This window comes from Colius striatus, chromosome 8 (assembly GCF_028858725.1).
Source record: "Colius striatus isolate bColStr4 chromosome 8, bColStr4.1.hap1, whole genome shotgun sequence".
Taxonomy (NCBI): Eukaryota; Metazoa; Chordata; class Aves; order Coliiformes; family Coliidae; genus Colius; species Colius striatus.
In genome coordinates this window covers 35,664,933-35,689,902 of record NC_084766.1, presented here as the reverse complement: position 1 = coordinate 35,689,902, position 24,970 = coordinate 35,664,933, and the positions used below count along the sequence as shown (strand labels likewise).

The 24,970-nt window shown below is 43.4% G+C and overlaps 1 protein-coding gene across 1 annotated transcript in view; it reads right to left on the bottom strand.

The window, feature by feature from the left end:
* Positions 1-23,145, bottom strand: part of ZRANB1 (zinc finger RANBP2-type containing 1) — a 39,913-nt gene extending 16,768 nt beyond the window's left edge. The window contains exons 1-3 of the mRNA XM_062001885.1: positions 22,868-23,145; positions 10,245-10,342; positions 8,671-9,521 (exon numbers count right to left, since the gene is read on the bottom strand). Coding sequence (XP_061857869.1) covers positions 8,671-9,484 — 814 coding nt within the window. The 5' untranslated portion in view covers positions 9,485-9,521; positions 10,245-10,342; positions 22,868-23,145. The remainder of the gene's footprint in view (positions 1-8,670; positions 9,522-10,244; positions 10,343-22,867) is intronic.
* Positions 23,146-24,970: the final 1,825 nt, after the last annotated feature.

The window sequence follows — 24,970 nt, the reverse complement described above, 5'->3', positions numbered from 1 at the left end:
CTCAGCACTGCCAGTTCTCGCAGTTTATTCCCACGTCTTCCAATACTTGACATTCCTAAAAGCCCCATGTCCTAGAATTAATTACTAAAATTCTTATATAAGCTGTCATTTTACAAGTACATTTCTAAACTTCACTGATGATGTTTAAGCTAAAGAGACATACATCAAAAACAGTATCCTTTCTGGGCCTTATTTAAAACTAGAGATTGTGGTTTAGGTGTAGGGTTAGCCATACTTTATCCAGAAGTGAAGAACAGAGAGGGTGTGCTAAATGACACCAAACTAACCCAGTTACAGCTCACAGAGGGATGGTGATGCAACTGCATCACTCCTGCAGGGATGATATTCTCTCCTGATTAAACCTCTTCGGCCTCTTTTAGCCACAGCAAGAAAAGCCCAGATTTCTCTTTACCTCTTCTGTCAAATATCTATCCCGTTTTAGCCACTTCCTAAAGGACAGGGAGAATTCCCAACAGCTCTTCAGGTACCAGCCCAATTATGGTGCTTCTCAGTACAACCCAAGGCTGCAGGGAACACTAAGCAGAAATGTAACTAACAGGCAGATTGCCAGAAATTTGAACCAGAAAACACCAATCTTGCCCTAAAACAGTGAGGTTCACTTACCTACATACAACATTCCTAAGAACTGTCTGCAGTTGCCAAACTCAGTATCTCCACTCCAGAAGGAGCTCACAATGTGCTTTTATTGACAACAGGAGGTACATTCCTATGGCTTTGATTTCTGTCAGATGAATGAGAGCCTCCAATTCATGAAGTCTATTTCAATAAAGCTGAACAAAGCACTATTTACAAGAAATATTACAGAAATATTTACTGTCATTATAATTCACCACATTTCATAACACACAAGTGCCTGATTACCGACACAAGCAGCTTCTGCATCGTGTTCTGATGCAGTGCTGAGCCAGTTGGATTATTCCCCACTGACACCCACCACATTCCTCAGATGTTAAAATGTCAACAGGAAGAGTGGCATGTGCCTTAAGACTATCCACACAGCGCCCATGAGTGCTCCAGCAGCTAGAGATCTTGTGAGGGCACAGCTCTGATTAGCTACAAGAGCTACACAAATGCAAACAGATCCGTATGACTCAACGTCTACTTGTGATCCGCAGCAAGAATAGCTTTGCTTTCAAGTGGACTCCAGAAATGTTAGGTTGGTGTTGCAACCAAAGACATCAGTCTGTGCGTGCCCCCCTGCTCCAAGTTCTGCTTTGCTGAATGCACAAACACCTGACTACGGCCTGACATCCTAGGTGACAGGTATGAATGCCCAGTGATACACTCAAGTCATGAGAAAATCCAAGTGTGAGTTAGCATTCTGCATTTACAGGCTCAACTGTGCTGCCATTTGCAATTTCCTCTTACTGGATTATTCTTTCACAGCACTGGGAACTGAGGTTTGTTCTTTTTCTAGTAAAGCCCAGACTTCTACAAATAGCACATAAGATAAATTATAGAGATTAAGGTTACTTTAAAATACATTTGAGAATAATCACCCAATAACAACTATTTGCACCATCCTCATCCTGCATTTTTCCTCCTACAACTATTACAACTATCGTCTTTATTAGACACTAATATTACCTTTGCTCATATTAAATAAGCCCATAATTAGCCTAGCTGCTAAAACCAAAGGTACTTCAGCAAACATGCTATTAAGTTTATTCTTCAGAACATGTGAATATATAGTGCAGTTCAGTAAACTTGGAAAACATGCAAAAGCTTAGAAGCATATCTAGAAAACTAAATCCTTTTTGCCTTAACTGCACAGCCCCAATGGCTTCAGCACAGCCAGACATAAAAGTTTCCAGAGAAAACGCTCTAGCAGCAGTCTTTATTTACTTCACCGTCTTTCTGACGGTTCTTGCCGGCACAACTTGCAAATGAAGTAGGTAATTCTTTCAAATAGACTGATGCAGCTCTGCCATTTATCTGTGGGGCAGCTGAGGAAAACAGAACTGACAGCATCACTGCCTCAGCAGGCAGGACAGGGGCCCTCCAGCTCCATACACAGTTCCCAGCAACAGCAAGGTTTAAATACACAGTGAGACAGGCTGAAAGAGCAGTGAGAGAGAACAGAGAATGGTAACCCTCACTTCAAACACATTTGCTGTCAATTTAGTTAAGGGTTCCTCAACAATACTTAAATTGAACTGCAGTGGACACAAATGAGCAATTGCAAAGCAGTGGGTCAGTCACACCGCAGTAGCTGATTCTGCAGCAGGTTCCTGACCCTCAAAAAATACAGGTCAGGCATTCCAAATCTTTGAAAAGGCTGAACAGGATTAAGCTTAAATGAAACCACCAAAAGCAAAGAGAATTCATTTCAATAACATACCTACTGAAATAAATGGTTTTTTGGTGGAATACAGAAACAGAGGCATCTTCACACCCTTTAAAATACCTACAGAACAACCCAGAGAGTTGAGATTTCTTTGATTCCAGGAGGTGGCAATGCCACAGCATACAACATGTTCTCACATTTGAGCAGACTACAAAAAGAAACACTCCACCTTAAGGAGGCCAGTGTGCCTCCTACGTGGGACAACTGTAATCACCTTCACTGTTCCTTGAAATGCTTGGTAATGGAAGGCAAAATTCTCAAACAGTCAGATTCCACATTTTTAAAGCTGGAAGTAGAGACAGACTCCTCTAACATGCACCAGCTCAGAACCACAGAGCCCCACGCTGCTTCTGTTCCACTACTGATACAACGGCAAGTGGTCTACAACATATATATGCACTCATGTGCTCATCTACAGACTGATGCAAAGACTGATGAAAGTGCCAAGGTGACCTTCCAGCAAGTGAGAGGCTGATCAGTTGACCCATTAATACTCAATTCTGACACTTGTTCAAAATCTCACTGCTCCTCTAACAGTGCCTGAGGTCTGACCACACCAGCTGTGGCATTCTCTGGGGCTCAGCCCTCACACCCTTCCAACTGTTCACCAGGGCCACGTCACTCGGCCACAAAGAAAGTTTTATCAGCTATAACTACTCCACCATTTCAGCATTTTGACCCCTGAGAACACTGTCTGGTAATTCCTCCTCTTAGAGATATCGTTAAATGGTTTGGGTTGGAAAGGACCTTAAAGATTACCTAGTTCCAGTCTCCTTGCCCATGGGCAGGGACACATTCTGCTAGCCCAGGTTGCTCCAAGCCCCATCCAGCCTGCCCCTGAACACTTTCAGGGATGGGGCAGCTACAGCCTCTCTGGGCAGCCTGTGGCAGGGCCTCACCACCCTCACAGGGAAGAGATTCTTCAAGAACTCCTTTACAAGCAAGTATGACATCAGTTAATATAAAAGAGAGGGATTGTCTGAAAACCCTTCATGAGGCTTTAACCACACCCTTCTCTTCATTCTCCTCTTTCATTTCCAGGACCTCCCTTGTTACTACTGGCAAACAATCAACAACAGACCTCTCTCTAGGTAATGACAGCTTGAGACAGAACCTTCTAGCACTAAATTCTTTACATTCTTCAAGCTCAGCAACTTGCATCAGCTAAAAAATAAGTAACTTCCAGGAAGACATACGCCTCAAACCTGAAGCCATCCAACACATCAGAGTACGACTATCACCTAGTCTTTTCCTCCATGCAAACAGCTCTTACCCCTACACACAGTCCATGTGGTTTGTCTCTAAGGGAGCATTATAAGACAAAGCAGGACACACGCAAGAACCACGTCCTTGTCCCCTCTCCTATCTGTCAGAGCTACCCATATCTCTTGTTGCACTAACAGCTGACCAGCTGCTTGCAGGGCTGCACCCTAAAGGGAGGCTGGGCATGAGGAAATCATTAAAACTGAACCATCACTGTTTCCAAGGCAAATTGAATGCCTATTTTTATCTTGGTCATTTATTTATTTCCTACTATAAAATACTACTGAGTGTTTAAAAAAAACCTACTCGAGAGGCCAAGATAAAAGTGTTTCAGGAGTTAAAGTTTCCTACCTTGGAGTAAGGCATGCAGTTTTAACTACTCTGAAAGATACACACCTGTTAAATATTTCTAACAGAATACATACATATATATATAACAAAAGACAATACAACCAAGATTTCTCATCCAGGTGAAAGCTGTAAGCTTACATCACCGTTACCAACACAGCAGGTGAGTGTGCCAAGTCATGCTTCTCAGCACCACAAAGGAACAGGAGCAGAAGCTCACAGCTCACACCAGGGACTACTGCCCTCCAGCCTGCTTGTCATATTTAGCCAAGGCCAGCATGGCAGGTCCCCACCTGTCAGTGACTAATTCATGCTGTACTTCCCCAAACAGCTCAAGTTAGCATAAGCTGACAGCAGCAAGGCCCAGTGCATGACTCTTCCCTGTCTTCAGCAGCTTGCTGCCACCCATACACTGCACTCCCTTATGGCAGACTAACAGCCCCACCAAGGTTCAGCTGCACAGTGGATGCGAGAAGGAAACCACACTGAGTTTACCAAAACAGTAAAAAAACAACATGCCAAACCAGCACCGTCCCCCCCACCCACCCCCCCGCAAAAAGTCTCCCATCAAGCTTCATTTTCAGCAGGATTAATTTCCAGATGCACTCTATTGCACACTGGCATGCAAACACACCGTGAGGACAGAAACAAGCAGTCAGGAGGATTGCTTTGGGCAGCAGTGCCAGCTGAAAGCACCGTGGTACATCAGTCCCTTCAGGCTGACTTTATTGTCAGTGAAGAGCCACATGCCCTGCAAGACAGAGCAGGAGGCAGCCTCCATCTCTCCTGTAGCTCCTGAGACACTGCCCAGCCAACCTCATACCCAAATCTGGACACAACAACTCTTTTTTCCCCACAGAGGTACTGAGTGCTTGGGTAATACATTTGGCACTGTTTCAGAAAAACAAAGGGAGAAAAGGACAAAGGCAGAAGGAAAAACTAAGCAGGCACATATGCAGGAATACCAGGAATGAACTAGCAGTCCTTTTAAGGATGTACTGCAAAACAACATTCGTTACAGACTGCTCTAAATATTTTGGATTTCAGAAACTCACTCTTAGTTTTCTTTCACACAGCTAAGAACACCTATCTACTTGCTTTCAGAGGCACCATCTGCAGCAGAAGCACAGCCCACAATGCCAGCAGCTACCTTACCGACTTGAACCAGAAGAGCACACTGTCTTGCAGCAGTCAATAAGCAGGAATAGAGGAGAAAGGAAAAGTGTGCTTTACCATGAATCTGTGGGCTACAGTTCAAGCTCAGGAGCTGAACACACAACCCAAGAATCACCAGCAGTGCCCTGCAGCAAACCCAGTCTGCCAGCACCACTGTAAAACCCAGCCCTCAAGTGTCAGGAGAGAGGAGGCTTCAGCAAGTACTGAAGTGTAAGCCCCATGGAAACTCCGAACACTAGAGAGGTTTTACAGTCATGACCATCTGTACTACTTAAATCCACAGCCAGCTGTGACCAGCACCACCAGGCCCCACAACAGTACATCAGATTCCCTAAGCTCCCCAAGCCACCAATCCTTTCTCTGGCCTAAGTACCATCAGTTACAGAAAAGACAACGGACCTTACTTCTGAACATATATTAAGCTTCCCTGCCCCCATCAAGAAGTGAGAGTCACCTTGGACTTCACATTAATCTCATACTAAGCCAGTACAGCAGAAAGCATTGGTGTCCTTGCAGAAGCCATTTGTAATTTCTCACTGTAATTCAAACTGGCATTTGTAGCAAGTCATGTCATTCAACAGCCATACTTATTACATGTACTGCTTTGACTTCAGTGATGTGAATCAGTTCTAAAATCTTATCCTTTTGAGAAAGAATCATTTGATGAATGCATTCACTGCTGCAACAACAAAGTCAGTGACAAAAATAACATTCAAGTACATTTACTTGCAAAGTTTTAAAGGGGGAATGCCACTAATCCTTCTGATTTGGAAAGAGTACCTTCCACCAAGGAAACTATTCCTGCTGAAATGCAGGAGTTGCACTCATCACATTTTGTACAGCCCAGAGCTGCAAAGGAACAGAAGCTTTGATGGTATGTTTATTTACTGAGGTAGGTAGAGCATTAACGGATTTGTATCTCCAACAAAAAAACAACACAAACACACACACAAAGGTACTTTTCTAAATCCACACACAATAAACATGTCTTCATATTTCCTCTGAAGTGAGAGATGTGAAAAAAACTGTAGCCTGATAAATGTTTTAATGAAACTTGACATTAAATTTAAAGTCTAGTAAAAAGAATTTTATACTAGAGTTGAGAGGGCAAGAGGGGAGTCCAACTAAACAGCTGTCCTCGAGTCTCAAACATTTGCCTTAGCACCTTCTGAAAGGCAGTATCTTCTAAGAGAAAAGAAAATAACCAAGCTGCCAAGAATTACTCCTACTCCTCTAATCTTTAACTTCAGAGAGAGTTACACTTTGTACATTCAAAAATCTTTAAATCAATACATTTCTCCCATGTAAGACAGACACAAAGCAAATGGATCCTCCACAACTGACTGAGTCTAAACTTGGAGGTGTGCAGGCTGAAGTTGCTGGATCCTAAGAAGGCACCACTTGTCAGCTGGACTACAATAAGGGACTGCACACCAACTCATACTCCATCAATTTTCACAAGCTTCCTTGACATTTGACACGAACTTGTCCTATTTTATAACTGTGCTTGGCTAAGGATTGACAAGTGTTCAACTCTGCTAACAGTTCCCAAGAGCTCCAGCTGGCTGGCAAACAGGAACTCAGTCAGTCACTCAGTGGATTTCAATGATAAGAACATAAGCTTCAGACAAAACTGTTCAATTGACAGTCACATTGCTTGAAGTATGTCACACTAAGACAACAAAGCAATCAGCACCAGTGTGGCTTATTGCTTTTAAAGGTACTGGTTAAACTGGTATACCCTTCCAAAATAGATAGGCTCTGAAAATGTCCAGAGACAACCACTAAAGAATATAGGAAGCTTTCACCAATCTTCCTGGGGTTATTCCTGCTATAATGAATATCTGGAAAAATATTACATCCATGATATGTGAAATGAAATCCTGAAATGAAGGATTGATAACTAACAGTTTTGCTGGGTTTTTTTGCCCTCAGTTAAAAAGCTGTAGTAAGCATTCAAGTTGCAGAAGTCTTTCAGCAGAACAGTTGTAAAAGTCAGCACACAACTCCATTTGCATTCTGGCTTTTTCATAGAGATCCCTTCAAACTACTTTCCCTTTAAAAGAACCAAATCATTATTGCCTTATAAAATTCCCATGAACGTTGTCCTGTGTTTCACATACAACTTCATGGTCACAAGCAGCATGAAATACTTGCAAACCCTCACATTCTTAAATATAAACACAACCACTACCACATGGATTAAATCTGAAAGCATGAAATACTTGAAATAACATTGGAATAATAACAAAACAGTTCTCAAAAAGCAGAGGGGAAAAAAACCCTAATATTTAATACAGCTGCCATCAGAATGCAAGATAAATGCTTGATAGATCTTGGATATTCAGTAACTTGTGAAGCACCACACAGAATTAATTGCTGGATTTCAGAAGGAATAGGCAGTGCACTGCTAGCATGTAAGGAGCTCAAGGTATCAGGAAATACTGAGGCATCTCAAAAGGAAAACTGCTTGTCCAACTACCCACACAACATGAAAGTGAACCGGTTTATTAGCTCAGAAAACCAAAGCCATCATACCCCTAAGAATGTTTACACTTGATCAAATACATTCAATAAAGCAGCTCCACAAATTGGTTTTTCAGTTCCAAGAACCATGAAGCGGCTTTGTGCAACGTTAAGGAACAGTACGAGACATACTAGTAGCACCAGAGCTTCCAACCAAGTGTTTTACTCTAAAAATAGTGGCACATTTCAAGCGTTTAAACCTGGTTGTGTGCTAGGGCACAAGATAGATCTGCTTCTGGGAAGCTACAGCACAAAAGTTAACTCACAAGGTCAGTAACTGAAGAAATCCCTGCTCTCACATGCCTGTTCTTTAACAGCATTGGGAGAATTATCCCAAATTTCCTTAGGAAAGCACTAAAATAAAACACAAAATCCAGACTTGAATTTTTTTGAAGCACTCGACGACGAAAATACTTTCAGAAAGCCTGTAAACATTTACACCACAGGATCTGTACTAATGCAACATTATTACTTTCAAGGTCAGTATTATACATGCAGTTTCTTGGAGCTACATATTTCAGTGTTATTTTTAACATCTGACAGAGCATCTTGTACTGTTGCAAGCCCTACAGTGTTTACAAATACTCCCAAGCTGCAGCTGCTGATTCCACTAGCATATCTTGCCATAGCAAAGAAGAGACATTTTATTATCCAGTAACAGCATTTTTTTTACAGTACTATATGTGTTATATCATAGACTGGTTTTGTAATCCCCCCCCTACCCCCTTGGACAACTCCACAGAACAACAGGATTTGGTTACAAGGGTATCCATTTCTACAAAAGGTCAATAAAGGGATGAGCTCTGCACCCTGGCCTGGCAGGTGCTATTTCAGGAACTTCTACGTGTGGTTCACATTTTAAAGTTTAAATGCAGACAATTTAAAAAAAAAGCTGTTTCTAATTCAAATGTCAAGTTATGTTTCAACTGTTCATTCTCTCAAATACCCACCACAGGCACAGCAGTATAAGGTAGCAGGAATCGACTTACCAACACAAGCATTTAGAAACAGCCAGTCAGTCTTTTTCATTCTATTTTTTATTTGCTTTAGTTTTTTGAAGTCAACTTCAAGTTCTTCCTTGCTGCCAACGGCTCCAGCCAATTCAATTCTTTGGAAGTCCATTTTCACATCAGATTCACGTTTGGTTGTGGGTGGAGATCTTCTTTGGCTATTACCACTACTACAGCTTCCTCTCCATCGAGCTCTGTCTTGCTCGTTGATGATGGAAGAAGCCTCTTCTGTGTCTGCCAGTTCTATTGCTTCTATGTTGTTAGGTCTGGGATGATCGCATACGACACATTTCCTGGCCTTCGCCCAGTTTTCGTAAGTACAAACAGAACAAGTCCAGTGCTGAGCCCTTGTGTTTAGTTTATTTCTGTCATTATATTCCTCACACGGATCAACAGAAAAAGGGACTGGTCTTGAACCCGAACCTGAAGACTGAGGAGACTCTGTGGGACTCCTGGTCCTCCGTTGAGACAAGCACTGAGTACATCTTATCGCTCTCGGCCAGTTCAAGTATGTGCACATGTGGCACGACCATTTATTTGCACTTTCCATACTGTAAGATGATTTAACCCTTGGTCTTGCACTAGAATCTGGACATATCAAAGGACTACTCCCTCCTTCAGTGCTCGTAGGATCCCAGTCTCTGCCAATATCACTCGAACCACTCTTAAATGGATCTTCGGTGATAATTGTTCCACTAGGCCTCTGAGCACGACACATGGTACATTTGATTGCAGATGGCCAGTTTTCGTATGTACAATACTCACAAGCCCATTTAATTCCACGCTCTGTCATCGTGCACTTCTTGCAATGAACTGCGTCGGGCAGAAAGCTAAGTGACCAGAATACAGCATTAGTACACAACAGGAGCACAGGAGCTCTGTCTCAACAAAAAAAGGTAAATGAGGTTTAACCCAGCGGATGGGTAAGGCATCAAATGTGAAAATCAGACTGGACAATTTGCTTGATGCTATCAGAACATTCAGGGTGACAAAAATCACTATGAACCGGATAAGAGTTGAGCTAACAGCATTTTTAAATGCAGGACTCGGGGATTCCTAGAGAACTCGGCCCTGAATTTCTGGAATGTCTTAGGTTTGCACAGAGGCTTCCAAAACAAATTCAGAAAACAGATACAAGTGAAGCACTGGGAAGACCAGAGAAGAGAGCAGGAGGGCTTCAGAAACAAATCATAAATACTAAATTATTAATTAAAACTCAATATGAATACAGCAGTACAAGAAAAAGAACACAAAGTGTAGCTCCTATTACAAGAGCTCACAGGATCTGGAAGGTGTGTAATTACGTGGGCAGTTATGACATCATGAGGAAGAAGTTCTTTTGGAAAAGTCAGGCGGAGGAGTTGAGACAAAACGCAGACACTTGGAAGTTTTATACAGGTGCTTAACCAAGACTAGGCCTTGACTGGACACCACTCAGCAGCAGTGCTACAAAGTTAAAACACCACTTGAAAGCAAGCACAGGCGGTGTGTGTTGACAAGCTAACATCGTATTTTCATTCTACAGATACAGATTTCAATCCCATTCCACTCACTTTTTCTCTAATGAAGAGGGGATTCTGTCTTCATGCTGGCTCAGACCTTCTCCTCAGACTGCCAAATATGAAGGATGAGACTAAGCAGATAACTATTCCTGTAAACAAAATGAAAACAGACTCATTAAAGGTTTCCTACTGGACCTGAGTAACCAGAAAGTTAATTATTAAATGCCACACCTATTCTGATCCCAATTTACTTGTTTAAACTCAGTCATGACCTGCTGAGACTAACACACAGACTGGTTAAAATAAACCAGTATTAATTAAGGAAGTCACCAGTCACCACAGAAGCGATCAATCTGTTCAAAGTATTAGATCCATGCAATGCCCAAATTCCCACCAAAACATCTGTAACACTTGTATTGTAATCTGAAACTTAGGATGGAGAAGGACAAAAAAAGCTTTGTGTTGAAGACATAACAGAGGGGAAAAAGTGAGGCAGGTAAAGGATAAATAGCCTGCTTCCTCCCTTCCCACAGAAAGGCTACCCAAGACTCAGTTATGAGCTATTTTTAAGCATGCATAACTTTAAAACACAAATTGGTCACACCAATTAGCAATCCTCATTTATCATATCGTAACTCTTGCACAACAAAAACATCCAGAACCTAATAAACAACAACTCAAAAGACAAGTTACACAACAGGATTAAATGTTAAACTAGACAGATTGAGCTAAAACTCAGTTTATACCTGTTCTCCGGTTGGGAAGTGTTTTACGAGTTAGCACATTCTTCACTGAAATACCCTCACACGCACCTTGCCCTACCGAGGCACTGCTAAACATCCACTTAAATTTGTCACCCTTACTCTTACTATCTCCCTTCTGAGAGCTGCAGCACACAACACAGGTTTTGTTGCCACTGCTCCAAGCTGATCTATTCACCGGATCAGGTGGCTGCATGAATGAAGGGCTATCGCATGGCCAGGGCAGAGGAGAGGGCAGGACTATCCTTTTCAGTAGCAATCCATATTTATGCTGCACAAAAGCAGATAAGCAATCAGCAATACATAAAGCTTACTCATAAAGCTGAGGTTCTAATGTTACTTGTTTGAACAGCCTGCAGAGCGCTTTGCTCCCACCTATAAGTTATAAAAGTGTGTCAGGCTAAGGAATGTGCTGAGAAGGCAATCAGGCTTCCTACTGCTTCCCCTCCACCATTCCTCACTAAGGGCTGTGCTCAGGCAGCATGGAAAAAAAAAGGAGCAAGATCATACCTGGGTGCCCATACCTGTAATAAGTGAAAAATACACACATATACATAAGACAAAGTTAACTTGACTTTACTGAAGGGGACTGCACAAAGGAAAAGCAGTTTCTCTAGTCCATAAACAAATTACAGCTTTGTCAGAACAACCCCTATACAAGTATGCTCGAGCTAGATTTATCTGTTCCACTTGGTCAAGGCTTTCCCCTCCCAGTTCCCAAAAGAAGTGTATTCATTACTTCAACATTTCTTAATAATCCTATTCTCCCTATAAACAGTGCAGCTGCCTGAGATGGTAATGTTTGCTAGTTAGGAATGTAAGGCAGTTGAAGACAGTTTTCAGAAAAGAGAAGGAAGGGGCACACCAACCCTGCACCGGCCGACTGCAACAGCAGTTTCACTTGTGCTACCACAGGCGTCCACAAATGGCTCTCCCAATACCTCAATACCCAACACTAGCTTGAGAAGTGTTTCTCCCTGTGCAGAAGCTGGCATGCTTTCAGTAGGTAATGCTTTCAATCAAAAGCCAGACCCGTATAGGATGTGTGATGAAGCCCAAGAAGGATGTGTAACTGCAAACGGTCTCTTCACCTGCCCTCGTTTGGAAAGCCTTAAACCTGGCAGCTCCCACTCCAAACAAATGCCAACCCACATTTGGGACGGGGCAGGAAAACAAACCATCACCTCTTACTGACATTTAGGGCTGGGAAGGGATATTGTTGCTCATGTTGAAAAGCAGGTGGTTGTAAAAACAATTTGAAAAAAATACTGGGGCTCCATTTATGAAACTAAATAGCAGAGTACATCGCATGTCACACAACGGCTTTCACGGGCCTCACGAGATTACAGCTTCAGCCACAATTACTCTCTGTGCCCCTTAAAAACCTAGATGCTTTCAGACATAATTCTTAGAGAGGCTGAGCATCTGTAGCTTCAAAAGCCTCCAAGATATGAGCTCACTACCTCCAAACACAAGGCCTCAGGTCATTATGAAGTAAAGAATAGAAAAAGGCTCAATGGAGCAGTGCAGTTTCTCCTAGGATAGCTCTGCCAGCACCCACCACAGCACACAGTGAGATGTGAACATTTAGCACTTGAACAGATTTTTTTTGGCTTGTTTTACTTTTAAGTCTCAGTCTGACCCCCAACTGCAGCCCACCCCAAGGACATTGGACCCATCTGATTTACTGGGTTTGCAGGACCATGACAAAAAGCACCACTGAGCAGTTTGAAGCTCATTACATTTTTTGAACATTACTTTGCCGCTTTGTCTTCTTAACTTGTTATTTTAGATTCTTCACAGAGGAGAAGCTGAATCATGTAGTACCTCCTCTCACGGAGAAATAGCACAGCAGTGACTGTGACGTGCAGGTGCATGCCTTAACGTCCAAAAATCATAAGCAGACAAGAAATTAAACCCACAAAACTCCAAACAAGTTCCAATTGATTAGTTTGTACAGTGCACTAAATCCCTTCTGGACAGACTAGGCGAATAACTCAGTCTATTAAAGAGGAGAATATATTCAATTCTGATAAATCAAGTAACAAAGAAAACTATTAAAACACTCTCAGAGTAAATAAACTCAGTTAGAAAAGGTCACCTAGAGCAGGCACACATTTTCCTTCTGCCTTCTTTCCACTTTGAAGAACAGTCTTCTCATTGGGTGCATGGGAAAAGACAAAATGTCACACAGATATTTGGAACAATGAAGTTCTCAAATAACATTTTCATGACAGGATATACGATACTCCTCTCAATTTAATTATTCACCATGCCCAGGAGTTATTCTTCCTTTGGCTCAAACAAGGAACAATATGGAGCTCCATTTCACTAAGGATCCAATCCCTCCCCATGGACAGCCCAGACACTGATTTACACCAGTCTACACTACAGGGTTTTTGCTGGGACGGTGCTGGCATCTGTGCTGGCAGAAACCTTATGTAGTTACACTGATCAAATCAGTGCTCCAACCTTTTGCTCATGTGTATGTATTTTTGAACTAACTGCTTCTGCATCTACAGATTAAAACGAGCTTAGGTTGTTTAAGCTGATGCCTTCTGCAAGACTTGCAAGGCAAGAGAGATGTGTCCTCCCTCCCCCTGATGCAGCCACCTCTTTCAGGCTACTCCAAAAAGAAAGGCAGGCCAGTTCAATATTTGAAAATGAAAATAAAGTAACTTTCCAGAGGAGCAAAATGAGTAGAAGCATCTTGTTCTGCAAGAGAGGTCCCTATAACCAAACACAGAATGTATTACCAGTTTATCAGTGTCAAATTGACACACTTCTCATATATAACCACAAAAATGAGAGGGGAGGAACAGGACTGAGTCAAAGCAAAAGATCAAACAGCAGCACTTTCACTGACTGTATAGTTATGCATTATGAAACCTGGTGTATTTAAATGCACATCTACCAACAAAGAGTCTTAATCTGACAGCTGTAAGTGCTCACTAACAGCTGGATGATGTTGCTGTGAAGTTTATATACACACATGATGGACAAACAGCTTTTTAACAAAAATTGCCTACTATTAACCCCACATAATTTGACACATTTTCAGAAGTATTCCCCCTTGCATGGCACTACAGGGAGAACTTGAATTCTCTTCCAATTACCCATAAAAAACACCAGCATACTCAGAAAACTGAAGTTCACTTGTACAGAAATAAGCTTCCTAATTAATGCTGTGGAGGGAAAACCTGTAAAAAAATCCCCCACATCTGGTTTATCACCTTAAATGGTGATGATAAGGTATGCAGTAATCTGAATTCAGACACTTGTAGCTGGCTTTGTTCTGTAAAACTGCAGAATGTTTTTAAAAGATGCATAAGATGAATCTGAGTCAAGTTCACAGTACGGAACAAAAGCAATGGTTGGATTTTAGTGTTTCCAAACAAACACGTTTATAAACACTGCCACTCTGTCACTGACTCTAGCCACAGGATCTTTTTATGGCTCACATAAGCTGTACAAGGGACTCAAACACAAGTTTTGGCAATTTTTAAATACAGCCAGTAGGAAGGTCGGGAAGATAACAGAGCCGTACACAAGAGCTTAAATCGAAAAGGCCAATTTGTTTCTTTCAAAGCTGGAAACTCTCTGAAAACCTCCTTGATGATTCCTCCAATGAAAGACACCATGATTTAACTGGCTCAAGCTCATCTTACCACCTAGGTCCCATAGTGCACACTTACATCTTTCAATAACCTCAATAACCTATCTGAAATTCTTTGCCAAATATTAAAAAAAAGAAAATCAATTTTCAGATGCAATCTGCCTAATTTTCTAAGGTGAAATTTTACTGGCACTTTCTGAAGTTACTAAAACTGATTTCCTCCACCTTCGAATCCTCGCTGCTCCTGCACGACTGCTTCTCAAGAATTTAGCATAAACCTCAAAAGATTGGGATATTAAAAGCAAAACACTTGAATCTAAGCTTCTAAAGCTTGAAGGAGCTAAGAGTAAGTTCCACTGTATTCTCTCTAAATTAGTTTAAAAAAAAACGAAGAGCATTGACCTGTCAATGGTACAACCAAATGAGATCAGCACAGCATCTGGAAGCTTTGCAGTAAGGGCAATAACTATGTATTATAATCAAGGAAAGATGACTGCAAAGTCACAAACACAGAATCCTTTTATGTATTAGCCTGAGTATACTGAAACAAGGAATTTAACAAGCAAGCCTAGTTTGCTTTGGTTGTTAGGACACTTCTTTAAAAATTAAAAGATACTGTCCCAAACAGAGCAACAAAAAGGAGAAAAGACTCATCTCAGGAAAAATAGTGTTGAAATAGTTTTCTGCAAGCTGCTAGGAGGGGGAGTTTTTTTGCTTACAAAATATTCATTTCTTTAAGGAACACTAGCTGCTGTTAGAGTAGGAATTGGTCTCAGACTGCAGCTATCGCTACAGAATGCAGAAATCCCTTTCTTACAAAGCACAGATACAAAGCAGCAACTATGCTGGAAGACAGAGGCTTTTGTCAAACTGCATTATCCTTTCCCATCCTCATCTCAGCCACAGCACTGCTGGAGACACGCAAGGATCACCTTTGCTCTTCCTTTGCTCCCAGGAACACTGATAACAGGAAGAATGCTGCAGTCTTAAGAGGCACCATCGATTAAAGATTGGCAAAAATGCCAGTTCTGATAAAGACTAAACCATTGCTACGTAAACCACACTGACAAACTATAATATTCATGGTGCACAAGAACATTTCAAACAATGTTTTAGTTATAACTCACTAAGGAGCTACAATCAAGCCTGTTAAATGCGTTTTAATGTTTTTCTTCAGTTTTGATAGTCTAGGCCGTAACAAAAACTCTGTACTGCAGCTTTTTAAGTATGACCTCCTTCCCTACATATAACTTTTCATTTACTCTTAGAGGTGGGCAACTAGAATCCAGAAGACTTACCTTTCACAAAGAAACCCACTGCAAGAAATGCAGTTCTCTCAAACACCAAGAGATCTGGGAAAGGGGATAGTAACTTCTGAAAACACTTAGAAGTCTGTTCACTGTGTGAAGTCTGACTGGTCTCATTTACATATAATTAATAAAACATTGTTTTCACTTTGATTTATGGATTCATATCTCAGAGCATCTTAAATGTACTTTATTAGGTACTTGCAGTATTCAGAGCAATTACACTGGTTTTGCTTCAGCTTTCTTTTCAATATTCTATTCACACTTCCAAACCAACTGCTATCATTTCAAATAAACCTTAAAACATGACTTTTTCCCCAAGCAAGAGAATTTATGTCTGGTTTTAATGCAAGAGGATGCCTAACTTTGCAAACGTTCTAGGCAGCAAAAAGTCAAAACGTTCAGGAAGTTACAGATCTCAGGTGACACATCAAATACACGAATTGAGAGGCAATTCCAGGTCAGGACGCAGATCTAATTAATAAACAGATCCTTCTGCACAAGCTGAAAACTCATCACAGCATTAACGGGTATCTGACAACACTAAATAGTCACTCTTTCTGCTGTCTATTTTTATTTTGATGTTTACCCCTTGAAGGATTTTTGTGCTCTTAGCCACTACAATCTGGCTGTATAACTTGCAAAGTACAAGCTTTTATTTTGTTACTCATCTCCAACGGTTCATACTATACTACAGCTCTACTAAATTTGGGGCTAAAGGCTAGGAAAACATTAACTGCTGAAAATAACCAATAAAATACACCAGTAGCAGCTTGCAGTTCAATCCTCTTACATCAGGAGAGAGTTAGATTTTTCTGGTTTTCCTTGGTGTTGTTCTAAACTCAATTAAAAGAGAGTAACTATTTAGATGAGATGCGACTACACATTAGGATGGACTAAATACGACTGCTTACTTAGAAAACCAATACCATTTGGGAAAATGGGAGTAAGCAGATCAACAGTTACATAATACACAGCATCTCCCACACAATACTAATCAAAAACCAAGCAAAATGACTCAAAATAATGAGCTATGATAGCATATTCATATAGCTACTGCCTGTGACATTTAATGAACCAGATCACCGTGGACAGTCAGCAACAGATGCACGCTGCCTCAAGGCTAGATGTACAACACAGTAAGGTCATACAACACACAACTTCATTTTTAAGATATTTGCACTGAACAAAGTACACAAGTTCAAGAAGAGGATTCTTCTAAAGTGAGGTCAAATACAGCAACAGTTTACATGTGTTTAGACTGTACGCCTAAACCGTGAGTCTCATTTTTGTTTAGATCTCAGCCATCCTCACACAAGATGAGGAAAACCAGATGTCACACTCGGACTAAAAACACACAGGGGAGTCAGACATCAAAACTTAAAAATACTCAGACCTGTCCAACAACATTATATTAAGACTTGTACGTTTGACATTCAGTTCTAGTAATTGTTCTCTGGACCTCCTAAATACCGGCTGACCATAAATTAGTTCATGGCTACACGCAGACAGAGTCACCATTTGGGGGAGAAAAACCACCTGCTTCCAAATGGAACAGGAAAACACACACACTCAACATCAACTGTTGTGCAGTTTCCTCCTCATTAATGGCAAGCCACTGCCAGATAGCATTAAGGACTCTTTGGCACACACTGTATTTAAGACTAGTTCTAGTTCAATTGAGCTATACAAGCTACATTTGTTTCATCCAGTTCTTAAGATAGCAAAGCATGAAAAAAGGGAAAGAAGAAAAGAAGCAAAACAAAACCCACTACTGTGTATGTTGCTGCTTAATACAGTGCATGGAGCTAATAAGGAGTATTACAACGAGAACAGATTCAAACTCCTAGAAAAAAGAGGGATATTGGTGCTTTTTTGTTCCTGTTGTTTACGTCACTTTTTTAACCTTATGGTCTGTATTTTGCTGTAATACAAACTCAACAACTCCAGTCATCACTGCAGGGTTCTCCAAGCTAAAAGAAAGTTTCAGAGGAACATCTCTAAAACTGTAAATCTACTTTTGCAGGGCTGGAGTAACTTTCTGCTACAGACAACACTGAATAACCCTCTTTAAATAAACTGTCATGAGGCAAAAATCAGTTTTAAACCTGGTAAACTAAACAGTAATGAGGAAGTCAAAAAAGAGTTAATAGTCCAGCAGACCATCCCAATCCTTCAGCAAGATAAAAAGTAACTTCTCAATAAGCACACAGTAAGGGGAAGCCTTGGGGTAGCCCAAACCTAAATCCACCAGCCCATCCAACAGAAGGCACAAGTGAGCAGTAGACACCAAGACACCTAGCACAAAGTATTCCTCACTTATCAGGGTAGTGTCAGCTAAAATAAAGAAGAGGCCTAGCATAAAGACAAGTCTATACTTTCCACTTTCCAGCCTGCAGAAGGCTCCAGGCTCAGACCCGTAGACTGAAGTTGTTTCAGGGGAGCAATAAGCAGCAATACGTACGCCAACTGTCTCTGTTCAATCGCTGCTCAGATAGTGGGAAGACAAATGGAGACAGATGAAATACTTTCAAGCCCATTAGCCTGAAAGAAGTACAAGTCAACACTTATCCAAAGCACTTACAGTCTTTACAACCACAAGAAACAGGATTCTCTCTCAAACAGACAATCATTTCCACAAAGCAAAGTTCCGGGTTTTTTTCAGCTAGAATGATCCCAATTCGAGACACTTATGACAGTTATTTTTTTCTTCCCAGCTAATCAACTGACTCTGCAGCAAGAGCTGCATGGTTCTCAAATGAATGAACCCACAAAAGTGCATGTAACTTCAAAGCCCCTAAAAGACTACTTGGTCAGCACAGTTCTCATTGACTGAAAATAAAACAAACCACTCAGTTTTAATTTCCTTTCCAGAGTCACATAAACCATGGTTCTGACAATTTTCTTTCCCTCAGGAAAGCTAACTCCTGAATATCTAGGAGAGAGCAGAACACTACCATAACTTACAGAAGTTCTTTACCGTCTGTAAACTCCCTGGTAACTCCAACTTCTTCCTTTTTCACTAAAAACAGCTACTCAAGACTAGATGCTAAATCAAATCAAAGTCAAAGGATATTTTTTTAAACCTTAATGTTTGTTTACAAATATAATGGCAAACTTAACCCAAATAAAGCATCACCATGTATTGGCTTCTGGAACAGTGGGGAGAAGGAGGGTAAAAAAGAAAGAAGAAAGACTGCAGCCTCCTTGCTCACAACTGACAGTTTCTGTAAGTCCTACTTACACTTACCAAAATAGACACAGGTCCATCCCTCCAGTCCCCCCCATCCCCATGGACAGCAAAGCTGCATTCCTGCTATTCACCTTATATCTAGTTCTCACTACTTGGAGTATTTTCAGCTCAATTCTGATCTCAACCTTAACAACAGATGTACATTCTGTGCCTTCTACAGCATCTGCCTTCAGAGTACTAACTGTTGTTAATTTAAAATGCACATGTGAACACCAGCAAAAATAGCAGCCATCCTCAGTAAAAAAAAAAAAATCTTACTAGAAATAGTAAAAAAAATGATGCAATAATATCCTTGTTTCAAGAACAAGCGAACAGATTACATCAGGGCAAATAACCCAAGGGAAAAACGCCAACTTTGTTATATCTGCTGTAGAGTAGATGCAGAAGGGCTGCAAGCTTGGTTGCTTTGGAGGTAAGATGCTCTGCACACACCAGCAACTCCCACTCTGCCCAGTGTACTCTCCCATGTTCCTCAAAAAAAACCAGACCCTACCATTCCTTGTGCTTTCCTGAACCACAGGATCCAGATCAGCCCTCTCCTGAAGACAGCCCCTTCTTAAACCATCACGGTGCTCATTTCCTCCTCCATCCCCTCTGCACCTCTCCTCTCTCTAGAGTCTTCACCAAAAGCAGTTTTTTGCATAAATGGGACAGCAGTACAGGCAAAGTTCAGAGAAATGTCAGGTGGATACAACTCCAGCTTCACTACAGAGCATCCAAAAATCTGCCCATGCCACAGAAGGAAACAGGCAATCATCCATATTATTACAGACTAACCTGTTGTCAGAACTGACACTGAAGTGCTGTAGTCGTTCTTTCAAACAAACCAGATAACAGTTCTATTATTAACCTTGTGTCTCAAGAAAGTTCTGAAAGCATCAGCTACATAAGGATGAGAAGATGTGCTGCGGCGACTGGTGATGCGAAAATGAACACAGACACAAAATCAATCCCATTCCATGTGAGTTAAAGCAACGCCAGCTACGCAAGAAGCGCTGTGAAAAAGAGTAAGTACCAGGAAAGTGTCTGAACTCCTAACGTCTCAGATCTTAAGTAGAAAGTTTCTTTTTAAGGTATAAGGAATTCCCTCCAGTTGACATTAAAAAGTTATCATTATCTGGTATTCAACTGATTTTACCAAGCGATGCCATTTGGCAAGTGAAGTGGTAAGCTCTGCATCAGTTGTGTGGAAAACAACTCTCTTTTCAACTTGGCCTTGTTTCCCTCTCCTATGTAGTACTACTTAAAAAAAAAAAACCCAAATTAAGAACTATGTTACAGCTAAGCCAGCCATTTTCAGCTGCCAAATTAAAAGTTCAGTTCCATTTTACTACCAGGAGACTGTAGATCGTAATTCATGCAGTTAAAGCCAGGATTATTTGTTGAGACATATATTTTGAATAGCTCAAAATAACCCAGCCTTCAAACTCTAGGGGGAGGAAGGGGCATGAGATTACCAACAGAACTGGCAGCAGCAGTTCAAATGCTTTGCTGCAATTAGTAGATGGTACATCACAATAAAGAATGCATTGATCTAGAAGTTCTGCACAGTCTCAACAGGGGGTAAAACTGACGTGGCAAAGAGAAGCTGGAAGGAGAAACGCTAAGACCCAAGTTAATACCACATGAAGGAGATGGTAAATCTCACATTAAAGAGTACACTTGATGATCTGATTGACTGTATTAAAAATACCCTCCTGTACAATCAGTTAAGTATTTTCTACTTACATTTCTGATTGATTTACAGATCCAACCTGCACAGAACACCAAAGATGGGTGGGATTTCCTGTCCCCAAGGTATTTACATACCAGGTGACATACAATTAGACTGGCCGGATACAGGAAGACTGAAAGCATCGCCTTGCCCAACTTTGCATTTGAACTAGTCTCCAATTCATGCCTCAGTGATGAATCCCATCGATGCCTTTATGCCACACAGCGTGCCAGTCAGACTAATACTTTTAATTGTACTTCTGAGACACTGCTAATGGATAAAACTCCACAGTAACAGATCAGAGTCATCCCCCTCTGCCCGTCCTTACTGAAGCGGCACAAGAAAAATAAAGGTAATAACTTCTTCTTTCAAGAGAATTACAGCGCGTAAGCAGAGTTTCACACATCCTACAAAATGCAACACGTCCAAAAAGTATTATTCTCCTTTAATGCTGTGACAAGCTTCAATCAGAAATGAGCTTTTACATATGACATGCTAGACTCCCCACGTTGAGACACCAATTCAACCTGGCCTTCAGAAAGGGGCAAATAAAAGAGTTCCTGTACACCTCCTGCTGCTTACCTGTTTCCCCTCTCTGAGTAACCACTGAAAAGGGGGTGGAGGGGGAAAAGTGGGCTTCACAATTCCATTCAGCAGTCACCAAAGCCAAAATGCAAGTTTTGTTCTTCGTTCTGCTCAGCTAAGTACAAGAAATCTCTCATGAACTACAACGCTCTGCCCACAGCAGAATGAGCTTTAACACGGTACAGTCTAGAGAAAGGAGGAAATTAAGGTATGACACAGAAGGCATCTCACCTTTCAATTTCTTCATCAACAAATGTATGCACGTGTTAAACTCACATGCCACTTATGACACTGCAGGTAGTGAGCAGAGACTGTTCAAGCACATCACAAAGCCTGACAAACAGCATTTGTTTGCTACACCAACTCCCAAGAATTCTAGAAAAAGCTGTCATTATTATCACTGAAAGCTACCCTAGAAGCAAAAAGTTCTCTGCAATCACGCTGTGTCTGCCATGCAGGGGGCCCAGATTCATTTTCTCCCATCATTTCTCCCACCCTCTGCTCTTCAGAGAGCGGTGACTACCGTGGGGTGGGAGTGCTCTGAGATCTGGGCTGAGGGATGGAAGGAATGCCTTTTGTCACTCCGAAGGCAGGAGTCCCAGACACAGCCCTGACCTCCGCAGAGAAGTTTACCTTATCCTGGCAGGCAGCTGCCGCAGTGTGTGACTGTGAAGGCAGAGTCGGAAAGGAGCCGCGAGTGTGAATGACCAAGGTTTGCCTCACTCGCTAATCAAACTTTTCTAATTCTCTCTTAAACTTAAGTTCACAAAAAAATAAAGATCGATTTTTCCATACTTCCCACATCACGTTTTCCTTCTGTTGAAGTACTGACAATGGGTGATATTGCCCTCCCGGCATCATCGTGGGAAGTTACGCTATCCCAAATTCACAGGCACAAGCTCCCATCACCTATTCTGCCACGGCACACAGAGCCAAACAGGCACATCCAAAAAGGAGGGGGCGAAGAAGTGGGAGGTAGCAGAGGCATGATCTCACCCCAGCATACTGCAGCCCGGCATTTGGAGCAGCAGCCACCACAGAAAAATCAGAGTTTCCTGCCTTTGTACCGAGGCTCTCGCCGCTGTAACACGGCTCCGTACGAGCGGCGTTACCCTGGGCGCTGCCGCCTCGGACGGACAAGCCCCGCATCCCGCTCACGGCCGGAGCGAACCCTCCCCCCGCCTCCAAGCGGGACGGTGACCCCGACGGGGCCCGAGCGCCGGTCACGGGGCCGCGGAGGAGCCGCGGAGGAGGCGACTACCCACCGAGCCCCTCGGCCGGCCCGGCCTGGCCCCGCTCCGCCGCCGGGCGACCCCCGGCGGGTCAGCGGCCGGGGAACCGCCGCGGGCTGGCTCGGCCGCGCCGCCGGGCCCCGCGGGGGGCAGCCTCCCGTTCCGCCAGGGCTGCCGGGGGGAGGGAGGGAAGGAAGGAGCTTTACCTCGCCGCCGCCGCCGCCGCCGCCGGGAGCCGTCCCTCAGCACACGCTCGGCGCTGGAAGCCGCCTGCGCCCCGCGCCGCCCCCCCCTCCCCCCCCGGCCCGCTGGCTGCGGCGTGCTCTCCCCGCTCAAGACATGGTCTTTCCCAGCGCGGCGGGCTGCCGCGGCTGCGGGCGCTCCCACTCGGTGCGGCGCGAGGGGGGAGCCTCTCGCCCCGCTCCCCGGGCTTCTCTAATGGCGGCGGCTGGATCGGCCCAAAGCAAAATAAACCCCCGTACGGCCAGCGGCCCGCACGTCACCGGGCCTGCCGCCCTGCCCGCCGCCCATTGGCGGAGCCCGCGCCTTCCCCTCCGCCAATGGCCGCGCGCCTCTTTGGGCAGAACGGGTGATGTCATCGCCTGCCGCTGGGGGGGGGGGCCGAGTCCCGCCCCCTCGCCTCGGGCCGGGAGCGCGCCTCAGGCCGGGAGCGCGCCTCAGGCCGGGAGCGCGCCTCAGGCCCCTCAGCGCCGGGACGCGGCCCCTCAGCCCGCCCCCAGCAGCCCCCTCCCCACCCGCAGCCCATCGCATCGGCCCCTCTCGTCCCCGCCCTGGCCCTCCCCGAGGCAAACCGGTGGGGAACGGGAGCCGCCCGGGTCAGCAGCGCCCGGGAGCAGTGCACAGGCTGCATGACAAGTGGGTGGCAGATCGCCTCCTTGGCTTGGCATCCAGGATCTTGGGTGGTGTGCCGACATTAAAGTTTCCTATGGAAATAATCCCTCATGGAACCCCCCTTGCGATGGCACGTGGCCAGGCAGCAGCCGTCGAAAATAGCGCTTGTGTGGCAACTGATCCTTCCAGTGTCCCGACAGTGTCCTGCACACGATAAACAGTGAAAATCACCGTGGAGGGGCTCGAGTGCAGCCCCCAGCCTTGGGAGTTTTTCAGTTCTTCCACAGCAAACAGCGTTCCTGAGCGCTGCTGAGAAAGAAACTGCCAAGGTTTCCTGCACGTGTGTGCTGCGGCCCTTCCTGCCTCAGCAGGGAGCTGGGGATGCTCAGCCTGGCCTGAAGGACTCCTCAGCCCAGTAGGGGTCACGCACTGCAAAGGCCGCTCCTGTTCTGGGAGGAAAAAGCCAGCAACAACTGCCCCGCCAGCCCTTGGGCTCAGCCCTTGGGCTCAGCCATCGTGCTGCCTATGCAGTACATCTTGGTTGTGCTTTCGAGTAAAATATTGCGAAGCTGCGTCTTCTTCAAGCTGCTCTTGTAGGTTCAGTGACAGAAAAAGCAGTGTTTGCCCACATCCTGGCGCCTCCCTCATGGGTTTCACATCATTTGATACCTGACTTTTGTTTCCACTGTAGTGCATACTTTTCATTTCAGGCTTTCTCAGGAGTTGGAGCACTTCTTACGGTTTCATTCCCTGTTCCTGGCTGAAGTGACAGAGAAGACTCTGCTAGCCAATGCCTTGGGCTGGGTGTTGCACTGGGAAACTCGTCCTCTTGACTAGCTGGATCCATCCCTTTTTGCTCTATCACTATAAAAGAAAAGCACCTGAGAGGTTCAAGCAGAGTAGTGATACCTTGTGCTAGAGAAAATCCCTTTGTCCAGCAGGCAAACTGGAACTAGACTCAGGACAAGTGAAATGTAATTACAGAGACTGGAATAGAAACTTGGCTCCATTTGCAATTAAATTAGTTCCCTATAAACATAAAAAACTACTGGGGGAGAAGGTAATGTGGTTTGTCTCTCTCAGACTAGTTATTTACTCAAGTCTCTTTGTGGCTCCACTGAATGAGTTGGGCCCCAGTCTGCATTTTGGGAAACATACCAACGATTATGTGTATCTAGCCACAGAAAAGATGGGAGACAACTGCATTTTCTTCCACACACCCACATATAAGATCCAGATGAACTTGGATAAGCCATGTAAAAGAAATATTCCCTGTCTTAAGGAATCGTGCCTTCTCTGTTCTTAGAAATCATTCAGAAGATGTATCCCTTGCTCTTGGCACCTACGCAAAATGATGGAAGAGCTGTTGCTTCAGTGAACAACAAGCAGTGAGGTAAATCCTGGATGCTGCCACAACTGAACAACAGTGGGAAACTTCTAGAAACAATTGTTAGCAA